The sequence below is a fragment of the Caretta caretta genome, chromosome 1 (genome assembly GCF_965140235.1).
Source record: "Caretta caretta isolate rCarCar2 chromosome 1, rCarCar1.hap1, whole genome shotgun sequence".
Classification (NCBI taxonomy): Eukaryota; Metazoa; Chordata; order Testudines; family Cheloniidae; genus Caretta; species Caretta caretta.
Genome location: NC_134206.1, coordinates 118,092,855 through 118,107,856, shown reverse-complemented (window position 1 = coordinate 118,107,856; position 15,002 = coordinate 118,092,855). Strand labels below are relative to the sequence as shown.

Here is a 15,002-nt window from a genome sequence, read left to right as displayed (position 1 = left end):
TGAACATGTGGCCATGATGGCAGACCCTCCTTTCACCACTTTCCATTAGGATAAAGTCTCTCTGAACCTACACCCCAAATTTCTGTCAAAGGTCGTATCCAAGTTTCATCTGAACCAACCCATCCACTTACCTGCTTCCTTTCCGAAGCGTGATGCCTCAGAAGAGGCATGACAACTTCACTCCTTCACTCCTAATCGACACGATTAGGCTTTGGCCTTCTACCTGCAGAGGACAAGACCAATCAGGAAATCTCCTAGATTGTTTATTGCTATAGTTGAGAGAGTTAAAGAACAGGCAATCTCCACACAGAGCATATCTAAATTAATTTCGGGGTGCATTGCCTTGCATTGTGCTATCAGCTGTCAGGATTGCCTCCTCCCCCAGGGTGAGAGCCCCTTCCATGAGAGCCCAGGTTTCGACCATGGTCACCCTCTAAGATGTGCTGCTTCAGGACATATGTAGGGTGGCCACGTAGAATTCAGTACATACCTTCTCTACGCATTACGTCTGGGTGCAGGACTCCGCTATCGACGCCTTATTTGGCACGGCTGTCCTCCACTCAGCCATTCCATCCTCATCCTCGCACCTCCTCTGATGTAGGTCCTGCTTGTTAATCACCCTCAGTGGAATATAGATAGGGACTATGAGGTTACTAACCTGTAATTGGAGTCTCTTCAAGATTTGTGGTCCCTATCTCTATTCCACTTCCTGCCCTCCTTCCCCTCCACTGCGGAGCCGTTGGATTTGTAGGGGAGAAAGAACTGGAGTCATGGTCTGTTCACCTCATGGTTTCATCTGAGGCAATAAAAGGTGGGGTTGACCAACGGCACACGGGTGGACCAACGGACACTACTACTTTCAAAATCTCTCGGTCTAGACGCATGATGGAATACAGTGGAATACAGACAGGGACCATATATCTCCAGTTACAGGTAAGTAACTTCCTCTTGTTTTAATTAAATCTCTGTCACTGGGCTCCGTAACCTGTGTGTGCATTTCACTTGATTGGAATTGGTAATTGATATTACTTCATGCTCAACTGTTGGGTTCAGATTGGCCCCTCTTACAGAAGAACTCACAACAGGGTCTGTTGGGGGAAGGAAATGAGTCATAATAAACCCCTCACTGGTATCCTCTCTGGTCATTCCTTTAGGTTTGCTCTCCCTGCAGGAGAGGTTGAGAGATCCACTGCCAAGCATGGGAGATTAGGGCCATCTGCACAGAGTCCTTTGCCTCCTACCATCTCTAGCCCTCAGCCCCTCCTTTTTCTCTTCACTCATTGGCAGTGGTGTTCACCTGAAGTTGAGATATCAGGATGTTCTCCTTTGCCACAGGGGCCCCTTGCTCCTGGCCTCATTTTGGCCCCCAACCTGCTCTATCTCTACCCCCGCCGCCTTTATGGACCCTGACACTACGAAGTGGCCTTGTGTTTGGAGAATGGTGTGGGGACAGTGCTGCAGAGGAGGCTGACTCTCCCTTCCATGAGGGAGGTGGAGATCTCTGCACAGAGGTCCCTTCCATGTTTGGATCTGAGTGGATAATCTAGGCCTTTATTTTTGGCCGCATTAAACTTGCAGTTAGGGGCAGAACTGTTGTCTTAACTTTTGCATTTCAGTTTAATTCTGCTTAATGTCATTCCCGTGTCCATCACATGTAGGGGTTGGTGATGGGGAAATGTCTATGAAAATGAAATAATCCTGAAGTGAAGACAGTGAAAATGCAGAATCACGAGAAGTGGAAAAACAACTGAACAAAATTATATTTTTTTCCAGCCCTCTGTGACATGCATCCAATGAGGGCGCTGTTTCTTATACCCAGAAACCCTCCTCCACGTCTAAAATCCAAGAAATGGTATGTAGAGGCTCCTATGTTTTCTGTAGTCTGTTTCATTGTTTTCTTTACAACATAGCACTTTCTTATCTCTTATTTCATGGCATGCTTTTTTCTTACCATTTCCATAGAACTGTAAAATAATTTAAGCTGGCTAAAATCGCTCTTTTTATTGTCTTCTGCACTATTAAATCAAAGCACAAAATGAGATGTGCATTGATTATTTTTTAGCTCTTTTTTTTTTTAGCGAAATTTTCTCTTTTGAATCATGAGACAAAAAATGAGCTGTTCTGTTGACAGAGCAGCATCATATTAAGGTGACAAATTATACCACAGCTCAAAGCCTAGACTTCTGCTGCATTTCTAATATGCAATATCTTTTCTAAGATACAGTATTATAAAGAAACAGGACAGCGCCATTGACTTCTAGATGTTGAGTTGAAAGGAACTATTAAAATTAATGAAGGCTTTTACTATAATTATTGCAAACGATTGAAATTGTTCTTCTTGCCAGCTGGGAATAATCCCTTAACAATATGGGATTTTCCTCCCCATTATTAAACACAACTGATTTGTATGAAGCAATAATTTTCACTAGAATGAGGGTTTATGTAGGTTGAAGATGAGAATCTTAAAATCCTCAATGAAAGCCTCAACATTAACCAAAGTAACGCTTTACTGTGCTTTCTTCTTAAGTGAAGGAAAAGTGTGCGTGTTTGTTTCATACAAGAAATATGCCCTCTGTGAATGGAAATTGCATGACTATGAGGTTGAATGCTAGAGTCCTGTCAAAAAAGAAATTAGTAAAGTGATGTGACCAGTTACACTGATATATAAATAACATAATTTACTTTGTTGACTTGGTGCACTGGATCATTGTTTGGAATGACTTTCTCATACAGTAATTTACTAGTGGAGCATCTGTGTGAGTGTGTGTATTTTAAATAAACTTTTATAAAACACAGAGTTTATGAATACATACCTATTCATATAGTTTTGAAAAAGGATGAAAAAATGTTTGGTTTAGATGTAAGTGTTACCGGTAGTGTTTATAACCCCAATATTGCCGCATTTTGCTAGTGAATAAGAACCAGAAAGTTAAACTGGCTAAAAACAGCAGTAGTAATGATACTGTTTTTACTTAGCAAGGTGAATGAAGGGCAAAAAGGAAACAGGATAAGGGATGAAAAATACAATTTTAAGCATTATTTTCACTCTGTTTCTAAAGTTTTGTTAGAAACAGAGGTAAGGAAAAAAATTAAATTATTTTTATCCTGAAAGTGTCTAAGAGTGCCTCATGACCTCCTACACTACATAATCGCCAGTTTCAATTATTTTGGTAATTTATTTCAGAATACCTGTCAGTAAGTATGTCAGTAACAATACAGACCCCCCGAGTCCAGGGATCCAGAGGGAGAAACAGCCTGATGCTGGGTCCCAGGTTTGCATGGAGTTTCCTGTGTGCCGCCTTCTTCCCTCAGGGCATGCTGGGAACTGCAGCTGCCAGGAACCCTTTAGCTCCCTCTCCTTCCCCCCAGCAGTGTCTTCTGTATGAAAGCTGGGTTCTGCCGGGTCCAGTGGCCTCTAGTGATGGCTAGCAGCACTGCAGGGGAGGAAACGAAATTCTGCATGCGCAACATTAATTTCTGCAAAATTCTGCATTGTACAGTGGCACAGAACTCCCCCAGGAGTACCATGGAGTAGTTACTACTTTAGCAAGATAATGTTTTGATTTACCAAACATGTATTCTTCATCCCTTTATCCACTAGACAGAGATGAATTGAATTCCATTACTAACTTCAATAGTTAAAACAGGGATTAATTTGGTCCTGTGTGCCTTGATTGAACAAATTATATGGCATTAAGTATTCAGAAAATGTTATTTTAAAAAATGCATAGTTATTCAGTTAAAAAAACAAAATGTTCTTCAATTCCTACAGACCTATCCCACTAAGCCAAGTGCATATAAAAACAGATTGGTATTACTTGCAATAATGGAAGAGTCCCCAAATTGTCTTGGCAGCATTCTTGTGGCTTTTTTGAAGACCTCTATCTAAGACGCCATTTATGCTGCTAGACAGAAACATGCTATTTTGAGAAAGCGAACTGAAGGTTTTTGGACTAATGAGGAAAAACTGAAAAATGGATTATCTGAGTCTTAGCTTTACACTTTTTTTTCCCCTCAGGTCAAAAAAGTTCTTTAGTTTTATAGAAGGTTGTTTAGTGAAGAACTATATGCAGAGACCCTCCACCGAACAGCTTTTAAAACATCCTTTTATACGCGATCAGCCAAATGAACGGCAAGTCCGAATCCAGCTTAAGGACCATATAGACAGGACCAGAAAGAAGAGAGGAGAGAAGGGTATGCAGACTTTTAAAACTAAGCCTGTGTTTACTTGTATATATTATTAAAAGCAGTTTATTTGATATTCTACCAACCTCTGATTTTACAAAAAAATCTAAGACTATATAGTTATCATTGTAGATAAAGCCTGTGGATTAAACTGAAGCTCACATCCAAATGAAGGTCTCCTTATGTCTCTAGGATGAGATGACATTTGAATTGTTCCAAAATGTAGTATGTAAATCTGATAATTTAAGCTGCTCAGAACTGGATTGCTGAGACCCTACAGCCAGAGCTAACTATTTTAAAATAAACAATTGTAAGAGCCACCTGGAATATTGTTTCCTCTTTCTTGCTAGATGAAACAGAATATGAATATAGCGGAAGTGAGGAAGAGGAGGAGGAAGTGCCTGAACAAGAGGGAGAGCCAAGGTAATAATTGCTGATGGGAGGCCATTAAAAGATCTAGACAAATAGTTTTATAACCTGCCTTGACAAATCTGGAGTATACTTTTATTTCATAAGCCTTTACGCCTGTTACTAAATATAATTAATCACATACACTAATGAGACATGAACCTCAAAAGGTTTGAACATTCGTTCAGACCTCTGAACTTTTTTGAGGTCTCCATCCTGTCCACTCTAAACTTGGATACATCACAGAGGGACTTGATACCGTTGGCTCTCAACCTTTCCAGACTTTTGTACCCCTTTCAGCAGTCTGATTTGTCTTGCGTACCTCCAAGGTTCACCTCACTTAAAACTACTTGCTTACAAAATCAGACATAAAAATACAAAAGTGCCATAGCACACTATTACTGAAAAATTGCTTACTTTCTCCTTTTTACCACATAAATACAAAATAAATCAATTGGAATATAAATATTGCACTTACATTTCAGTGTATATAGAGCAGTATAAACAAGCGATGATATGAAATTTTAGTTTGTACTGATTTTGCTAGTGCTTTTTATGTAGCCTGTTGTAAAACTAGGCAAATATCTAGATGAGTTGGTGTACCCCCGGAAGACCTCTGTGTCCCCCAAGGGGTACGCGTACCCCTGGTTGAGAACCACTGTTGTAGAAGTTGTGGGTGTGTGAGACTTACAGTGGGTGTGTCTGGGGCAAAGTACACAGGTAGCTGCGGCTCTAATCAGACCTCTCTGTCTTCAACGAGAGGATGTAGGCTCGGTTCAAGGACTGGAAAAAAGTTTGTGTTGTCTCTTATTTTGCCTGACCTGGTTTGACACCTTCCAGAGAGAGTATCTATTTGATATGTATCCAGTATCTTTATTTTGAAAGACAGATTAAAATTTAAACTAATTATATATATATGTGTGTGTGTGTGTGTATATATATATATATATGTGTGTATGTATGTGAATGTGTATATATATAATGTATCAGCTCTGTGGTATGGGAGGCTTAACTTTCTGCTTTTGCAGTTCGATTGTCAATGTGCCTGGAGAATCTACCCTCCGACGTGATTTCCTGAGACTGCAGCAGGAAAACAAGGAACGTTCGGAGGCCCTTCGGAGACAGCAGCTGCTACAGGAACAGCAGCTCCGAGAGCAGGAGGAGTACAAGAGGCAGCTGTTGGCAGAGAGACAGAAACGCATAGAGCAGCAGAAAGAGCAAAGGAGGCGGCTAGAAGAGGTAGAAATAGAAGACTGGAGCTAAGGTGGCAGAGCTCCTGCTATGCTTATTGTCCCAAGTTCTTAAGAAATATTCCCTGTGTATTGTGCAAGAACAGTATATATATATATATCCATTAGCTAAGATTTTCAAAACCAGGATCCTAAAGTAAGGCTCTTGCATCCATGTGTAGACGTGGTGGTCTGATTTCCAAAAGTACTGAATACCCTGCAAACTCCCAGGAGGTAACTGATTCCAAAAGCCTAAATGCATTGTATTTTGAATGAAGATAATTGTGTATGTATATATCTATTGCTATTCAAAATACCAGGCAATTGGCCTAGAGACTTTTGGTGTAGCTGTACAGAAGGAAAGACTTCTATGTTTAGTTATCAGTGTACAGCTTTCTTAAACCAGATCATGCCGCTTAAACGGCTTTGAGAAATATCTGTTCATGGTATGTATCAGAGTTCTTTTAGAGCTTTCTTAAATATCTGCATTTGGCATTCGTGCGTGGTGGATGGCAACCTCTTTTTTGATGCAGTGCAGACTCGTGTAAGATATGGGAGGTAATTGTCCTGCTCTAGTTGGTACTGGTGAGGCCCTCTGTTGGAGTAATGTGTCCAATTCTGGACAAATTGTGGAGAGAGTCCAGCTGAGAGCAACAAAAATGATGAAAGATTTTGAAAATCTACTTATGAAGAAAGGTTAAACAAAATTGGGCATGTTTAGCCTTGAGAGGGGGGGCACCTTTTTAACAGTCTGATATGTTAAAGGCTGTTATGAAGAGGACTGTGATCAATCGTTCTCGATGTCCACTGAAGATAAAACAAGAAGTAATGAGCTTAATGTGCAGCAAGGGAGATTTAGGTTAGGTATTAGGAAAAACTTTTAACTATAAGAATAGCTAAGCTCTGGAATAGGTTTCCAAGAGAGGTTGTGGAGTCACCATCATTGGAGGTTTTTAGAACAGGTTGTACAAATACCTGTCAGGGAATGGTGTAGGTTCACTTGGTCCTGCCTCAGTGCGGGAGGCTGGACTTGAGGGCTTCTTGAGGTCCCTTCCAGGCCTACAATTCTATGTGTAGTAGCATACAGGTATATGGTATAAGAATACCCATTATTCATTTTTCTCAATGTCATAGGTGGCAAATCATACATAATATACTGGATTTTTTTCCCATTTGTCCTGTAGGAGACATGCCATTTTCATACATTTTTGTATCTATATCCATCTGAATTTTTTAACAAAAGCCCAGGTAAATTTTTGCGTGTTTACCCTTTGGGAAATATACTGATTGTTTGCTAACATAGTTTGTTCGGATTTTCTTGCTCAAAAGTTTTTTGTACATCACCTTGTCCCTTGTGAGTCTGTCTTAATTATTTTGTTTCTAAACTTTCTTTATTTAAATGCTCACACAAGACAGCTAGTAAGTGAGGAAATAAAAGGTTCTTGAGGATCTGGCAGATGGAAAATTTTCTAAAAAATTTTGCAGACCAAAACTGAGTCTGGGAGATGAAGTGAAACCAATCATTTGGCTCTTCAGGAAGTACAGGGTCAAATTCCAATTGTCCTCAAAGATCCTTGTTTGATTTGCTGTTACAGCTGTTCGTTTGGCATGTAGTTCTTCATCAAAGCTATCTAGTTTTCCAAGCACTGATAATGTTTAACAGTGCAACGATGACCAGATTAGCTCCACGTAGTACGTCAAGTTTACACATACATTTACGATTCATAACTTTAAGATTTGCATTATGTATTAACACGATCAATAATGTAACATAAAATTCAAAAAAGCTTTGCAGGTTACCTTAAGACTTTTTCCCCAACCCCCTTCAAATGTGTGAGTGAATTTACTGCTTTTATAAGGAGGAACTGATAGCTAGGACCCAGCCACACATATGCAGCAGGAAGGAGCTATGCAAGCTTCTTTTCTCTTCTGTCTCTCCCCCACCATCCTCAAATTGCCAAGATAAATATCATTGCCATTCCAGGTCTTGGCCTGTCTAAAAGAGACTGTCAGTTGTGCAGCAATTTTATTATTTGGTCATAAAGCAGACTGCGGAAAGCTAAAATGAGATGCTTATTTTTTAGTTGAGTCAGGATTTGAATTAAAACCTTTGAGGTGACCCTAATCCAATGACTCGCTTAGTCCCCTGCATGATGTTGTTAATCTGAAATCCCACTTAATACAAAAGTGAAACTTTTTTTTTCTTTTAAACATCTGAAAACTCTAATTCTAGGCTTTTTTTTTTTAATAACTAAGTGATGTAACCCATTTAATCTGCCATGATCAATATGACCTTTTAAATCTGAAATTGCTCTCAATACAAAAGGAAAAATGCTGCAAATAACAGAAAGAGAACAATGTGTCTGTTTGCTAGAAAGAGTCTAAAGTTTAATTGAAGGGGTTATTTAGGTGTTAGAGAGTGTGTGTAAATACATGCAAAACTTAAAAAAATGAAAACGCTAAATCAGGTGGTAGTTGCATTTAGGTCAATCCCTCTCTTTTCAAAAAGGCCCTGTAAGTGAATGTTTTTATGTATTTAAAAAAAACCCAGTATTTGATATGTATAAACCTACCTCCTTCAAGGATGGATCTGTGTGGCAATATGATTAGTTTTCTGTCTTTAGATAGCCTATCCTTCACTTGACTCTTCAGTTTATTCCAGCATATGCATGTTGGATAGCTTTTTTTTTTTTTTTAGTTTATAAAATCATGTTTTCTTTTGCTTAAATATATCCTTTCACCCTTTTTTAAAAAGTCAGAACAATTTTGAATAATTTGCTGCTGAAAAATAGACTTCAAACTGATTGATTACAACGTTAGCAACACAGTGACACTGCGTATTGAGGATTGATGCATTTGTGAATAGAGTTCCACAATAGACCATGAAGAGTTGGAGGAGAAAAACTTCTGCGTCTGCCAAATCTATAACTGCTGCCAAACTCCCTCACTTTTTATGGTGAAATTACCATATAAGCTTTTTTAGAAAAAAAGCATTGTCATCAATAAGAAATTAGTTTAAAAAAGAACATGGCCCTCACCAAAATGCTTACAAGCATATGTAGTTCTTTTGAACTTTTTTTTGTTTTGGATCTTCTATTCTTGGAGAAGCATCCGTCCAGCTGAGAGATTCTTAGGAAAACTTTAGCCAGAACAAACCTTCTTTAAGAGGGTGAGGGGAAGAAACGTTCTTAGATAACATTAATATTGTGGCACAGAGTGATGAAAGCCAAGAAACCAAAAGGATGAACCTTTGTTCTTAAATTACTTTGTGTTATGAAGAAAGAAAAACTTAATAACGTGAGTTAAAAATAGTGTCGCTTTCAAATTCCCTGGCTTTTGTCGGTTTGGGTTTCTGGTGCTGCTTTTGGTGGAAGTTGCATTTTTTGGCATTTGTGTTTGACATTCACTTGTGAGAATTAGAGGAACGTTTTAGACCATAGGTAGTCTCCCTGACATATTGCCGACATGTCTATTTTTTCTTTTTCTTTCTTAAATTAAAATTGAGCACTTGTTCTTACAATTCTGGCACAGATCCTAGACAGTTTTGACTGAGACTGCCACAAGAACAGCGTGTAGGACACATGCCAAAAGTGCATTATCCTCAGCAGTATTAGAGAGAAGATTGCTTTTAAAAGGCATATAAGTGACTACTGAAAACAATTGTTTCAGAGACCTTGTAATTTCTGAATTACTTACAAGGAGGAAATTATACATTGCTGAAGTGTAGAAGATTATCTGAAGCTTTGCAAGTTTTTGGTTAGACATATGCTTTTATATAATGATCACTTGTATGACACTTAAGACTTAGGTGGTTAAAAAAAGAAATCTGAGCTGTCCTCGACTTTATTATTATTATTATTTATTTTTAAATGTGCCTGCATCTGAGCTTTTCTCTACAACAAAATGGAAAAAAGCAATCCTGGCCTTGAAGGGAATGAAGAAGCATCAGAATTCGTGCTTGGCAAAACCGAGTCTAGTTTTGATTTTGCAAAATGAGAACTAGTTGCGATGTAAGTACTGAGCCTCTATGACTAGGTCTCCTAAGTGCTACCATAATACAAATAATAAAAATAACGTCCACAGTTCAGAGGGTTCTGATCTAATTGGTTCCAATTAAGCTAGGCACAATGAGGTGCAGAGGGTGATTTTGCCAGGACTTTGTTTTACAACACGAAAAGAGGAAAGGTTTCCATCCAGGTCCACTTCATTTGAATTGCCCACATTTTGGGTTGGTTACACTGTGGACTCATGTCCAATATGATTATTTTATCCTCTCCCCACCTCCAAGTACTCCGTCACCAACATTAATGCATGTATACATCTACCTTCATGTGGATATAAGACAGATATATAGAGGTGGTTTTATATGTATTCTAATCCACGCATTCATCGGTAGTGTTTTCTTGTGTGAGCGAGGGTACTGTATTTGTTTTTATATGCAAACTAGCAGTTTGCATGTGTAGCTGCATTGCCCCCTTCTGGTAAATCATGATACACAGCATAGTTTGTGAGCTCAGACCTATAAAATCATGAACCATTCTGAGAGCTGAGTTAGAATGCGGTATGGGTGACATTAAGAGGACAGTTGTCAGGATCCTAGCAGTTTTACCATTGCTCTATCTGCACCTATTAGAAATTTCCTTTCAGCACTCTGGAGCTTGCCTTTTCTTTAGTGGCTAGTTGCCTGAAAATAATCTGCTCATCTGACATACAGCATCATGAAAGGTTGGTACTAGACTACTATGTCTCTCGTCCAGCTAAAGAAGATTTGAAGGACTGTCTTGAGCCACAGTGCAACAGCCTGTGCCACCTAGCCAGCTCCGTATGTACAGGAGCCAGGCTATATACTAAATTTTGTGTATTTTTTGTGATGTATAGGTAGAGGTATAGTAACTAATGCACTTACTTTTAAAATCAAGAAGAAAATTATATTAGCGGCACTTACAGTTGGTCTTAGACCAAAAAAGTCCATCATGAGTGATGCTTCTGATGTCAAGCCCAAACGGCACTGTGAACATATCCTGTCAGTATTCACTCGTCAAAAAAAGTTTAAGTCTAGCCAGTGAGGTGATCTTAGGTTAAAAAGCACAAGTGCACAGTGGGAGGTCAGGTGGCTCATCTTGCTTTAAAAGTAAGGAAATCTGTAGCTAGCTAGTAGCGTCATTACTCATGTCGAAAACTTCTCTGAGCCTACTCTGTTTTTATTACAATACATCTCTCCTCTCCTCACTGGTTGAAAATAATTCTATGTATTTAGTGTTTGCTGCTTCAGTGGCTTGGTTTTCACAGGCCATATTCAAAGAAAGGGAAGTCTTATAAGTTGGACTCTGCATATTCGGTGGACCGTGGGTAGGTGATGTTCTTGGTAAGCAGTGCCAGGTGCCTAGACTTGCATTCATTTAGCAAGTCCACTAAAGTGGTGCTAATAGGAAGGTAGAACTGGTGTAAAGAAACTCCATCCCTTTGTGTGCTTTGGCACACAGACATCATGGTTGTGCTTCAGAGATTTGCTTTAAGTGCAGATTGGTGGCAGAGTTTGTATTTCTTTATCTTCTAGTGGGTGGTAAACATGCACTGTGGTTGTTGAAACTCAAGATTTTTTTTTTTTTAAATAGAATTTTATTTTATTTACATCATGGTATGGGAAACTGACATGTTCCTTGTGATGGGACCCCCCAGGGTGCAACCTGGACTGTGGGACCACTGAACCCTCTGTCCCACCAACTTTGGTGTATCCCTCCCACCCCATGATCCTGTTGCCACACTACAAACCTCTGACAGGTACTGCGCTTACACAGACATCCACAGGCAGGGGCACACCCAATTGAGTTACATGAATGCTTTGCCAGCCACTCATGAACCAAGAAGAGAGAGGCTCCAGTCAATTGCCCCCAGCTCCCTAGCCTTGCACCCCAGAACTGTACTATCTTGCCCTCGTCAGAAGCCTGACCAGTGTAAGTTCATTATCTAGTCCATCGCTCCCTCGATGTGGAGAGGACACACACTAGCCTTTGTAAACTGAGCTGAGATTTCACAAGCACTTCAACCAAAACACACTGTTTTAGGTAAAATATAAAACAGATTTATGAACTACAGAAAGATAGATTTTAAGTGATTGTAAGCAGTAAGCATAGATATCAAAGTTGGTTACCTAAGAAATAAAAGTAAATTCGCAATATGAGTTCTATAAACTAAACAGGAATCAAGCAGTGTCTCATCCTGACAGATGGCACAAACAGTTCGCAGATCGTTAATTCATAAGCTGGAACTGTCTGCCAGCCCAGGACCACCCTCCCGAGTTCAAAGTCTTTGTCCTCCAGACATTACCAGGTGTTGTGTTGTGGGGGGAGTGAGGCCAGGTTGTGATGTCACTTGCCCTGCTTTTATTGTTTCTTCCAGCTTGCTGGAAAGATCTTTAGCTATGGTGTGGGTCAAGCAGTCTCCATTGTATACGTGTTCTCTCTGAGATGGTTAGTCATTGAGAGAGTGGATTCCCTTCAATGGGCCATCAGCACATCTGGCTACTCCACTGTTGTACCTGAAAGCTTGGCTGTGGGCATCTCCCACAACATATTTCAGTAACACACACGTAGGAAAACTTCCATAACTTCACATACAATGATAGCACATACAATCCAAGAGGATATTAATGTTCAACAGATCAAGACTTTTAAAATGATACCTCACAAGGAATACTTTGTACAAAACATATCATCATTATATGATATTGGAGAATATGGGGGTTCCAGGCTGCTGCTCTGAGGTACAGAGTGCCGCACTCCTCCAGTCAATTTTGAACTCCTTTGTTGTTGTTGTTGCTATCTTATCAGTTGTTGCTATTTATAGTCACTGCTAAAAACCTCTCCATAGCTTCAAGAAATGATAGATTCATCTCATTAAAATGACCCAAACTGTGTCCATCTTCCAAGGAATGAAAGACCCTGGTCCAAGATTTGCAATATGTCCTGTATCGTGTCAATAAATACTGTTAGACAGAGAGACAGGTGTCAGATTGAAGGTGCAATATCTCGTGAACCATGAAGATGAGAAACACATGCTGGGATCCTCATCTTCCCAATGGTATACCAATTCCATTTCTAGCATGGGTATGTCATGAAGATGGACCTTAGAACTGAATTATTCTCATTTTCGTTTGTTCGTTCTTTCTCCAAGCTTATTAGTGACACTAACCAAGCAGCTGTGTGGCTCATGAGCCATTGAATTGCATATTAAGGATTTATATACTTTGATAGCTGGTGTAAAGTATTTGTTTTAGGTAGAGCAAGCATAGGTCTCTATCTCTGACTTGATTTTTAGCTGTCAGTATTTTGAGAACAGCTTGAGTTAAAATGGGGGAGGAGGATATCAGGAAAGTAATCTGAATAATACAATTTTAAGATTTGTTATCATGACCTGTTAGGGATATAGATACTGCAGCAAACCGGTGCAGTTTGTTTATTTATTGCTGGCCCCGCAGCAATAACTAGAAAAAATGAAAAGGAATACTTGTGGCGCCTATAGAGACTAACAAATTTATTTGAGCATAAGCTTTCGTAAGCTACAGCTCACTTCATCGGATGCATTCAGTTCCTCTGCCCCTCCGTGCGCTTCCCACAGCGAGTCCGCCCAGGCGGGGTCCTGGGGAAGCCAGAGGGTCCTGCACCCCAACTTCGCAGTCAGACGTGACTCTCAGCCAGCCAGTAAATCAGAAGGTTTATTAGACGACAGGAACATGGTCTAACACAGAGCTTGTAGGTGCAGAGAACAGGACCCCTCAGCTGGGTCCATTCTGGGGGGCAGTGAGCCAGACAACCACATCTGCACTTCACTCCATGTCCCCACCCAGCCCCACTGTAGCTCATGAAAGCCTATGCTCAAATAAATTTGTTAGTCTCTAAGGTGCCACAAGTCCTCCTTTTCTTTTTGCAAATACAGACTAACATGGCTGCTACTCTGAAACCTAGAAAAAAATGTTGACCCATGATGACTATTTGTATACAGAAAGTATTTTTACCTTTGCTTTTTGGGGTCAAGAGGTTTTCTTAAACCTAGAATTATTTTCTTTGAAAAAATTATGTTTAAGAAGTGGTAGAGCAATTGTGTATAAGATGAGTTAGAGCTAATAAACATGCATCTTAACTAATCACAGTTTGTTGCCTCTTGCATTCTCTGGGCAACCAAACTGTTCTGCTTGAAAGCTTAGAGCCTGTGAGATTTGATTAGCCAAGAGGCACCTGAATGTTTTCACTTAAATACAGAATTTGTTTGACAAGAGATGTGTAGATTCTGAAACAAAAGAGCCCACTTAACCCTTTTCAATGTGCTTTAAAAAACAAGTAGTAAAACCTAAGAACTCCACTGTTTTCCTGAGCTGCCTTTACTGTTTTTGTATCTCTACTCATTGAAGAGAAGTTGTTCAGATCAGCAAAATCTAGGTGCCTACTTAGAGGAAAAAGTGCAAAGGTCGTGTGTGTAGAGACTTGTAAAATACATACTAGAGAAAAGAGCATAATTATGTCCAATGAAATTGGAAGAGAAGAAAGGCGGTGGTGAACCCCAGGTGACTCTAAAGAAAAGCAGGAATGCTGCCAATAGATGTGGTGTGGGTATATGTGAACAAATATCTCTAAGAAAGCTGCATAGCTTCCAGAAGCGCCACTAGTCAAGAAGCACTGGAAGCGTAGAGCATTAGCTATGTATTTCTGAGCCTTAAACTGCGTTAGTCACTTTCCTCTCAACCACTCTCCTCTACACCTGGGGCAAAGTGTTGATCCCAGTGGGAAGGAAAAAGCAGTTGCATTTTTACTTGAGCAGTCAAGTTGTGTGTGTACTTAGCAAAGCAAGCAGCAGGTGCAGGAAGGGAGGGGAGTGAAGCATGGCCTTTAGTGCTTCAGTGTGCACAGTTACAGAGAGAGCACCTATAGCCATGACCATGTGAACTCCATCACAGGTTTGACTAAATTCTCTGGTAAGGCCCCTGCTTACTGTGGCACTCTGGCTCAGCAGACATGATTCTGTGGCAGCTTCAGATAAACTAAAAAAACTGAATTTTTATTTAATTAAATGTGAAAAAGAATAATCATTATAGTTATCTCTTGTTACATGGCTTCTACATTTTATTCTCAACAAGTTGCAGACTTCTGTATTAGAAGCCTGTAAGCATGTTGTAGAAATTGTCAG

At 39.8% G+C, this 15,002-nt stretch overlaps 1 protein-coding gene across 4 annotated transcripts in view; it reads left to right on the top strand.

The window, feature by feature from the left end:
• MAP4K4 (mitogen-activated protein kinase kinase kinase kinase 4) overlaps window positions 1-15,002 on the top strand; it is a 242,746-nt gene that overhangs the window by 167,047 nt on the left and 60,697 nt on the right. For all 4 annotated transcript variants that reach the window (XM_048857604.2, XM_048857623.2, XM_048857614.2 and 1 more), the window contains exons 9-12: window positions 1,774-1,852; window positions 4,019-4,194; window positions 4,536-4,608; window positions 5,622-5,832. In XM_048857604.2, the coding sequence (XP_048713561.1) occupies window positions 1,774-1,852; window positions 4,019-4,194; window positions 4,536-4,608; window positions 5,622-5,832 (539 nt within the window). The remainder of the gene's footprint in view (window positions 1-1,773; window positions 1,853-4,018; window positions 4,195-4,535; window positions 4,609-5,621; window positions 5,833-15,002) is intronic.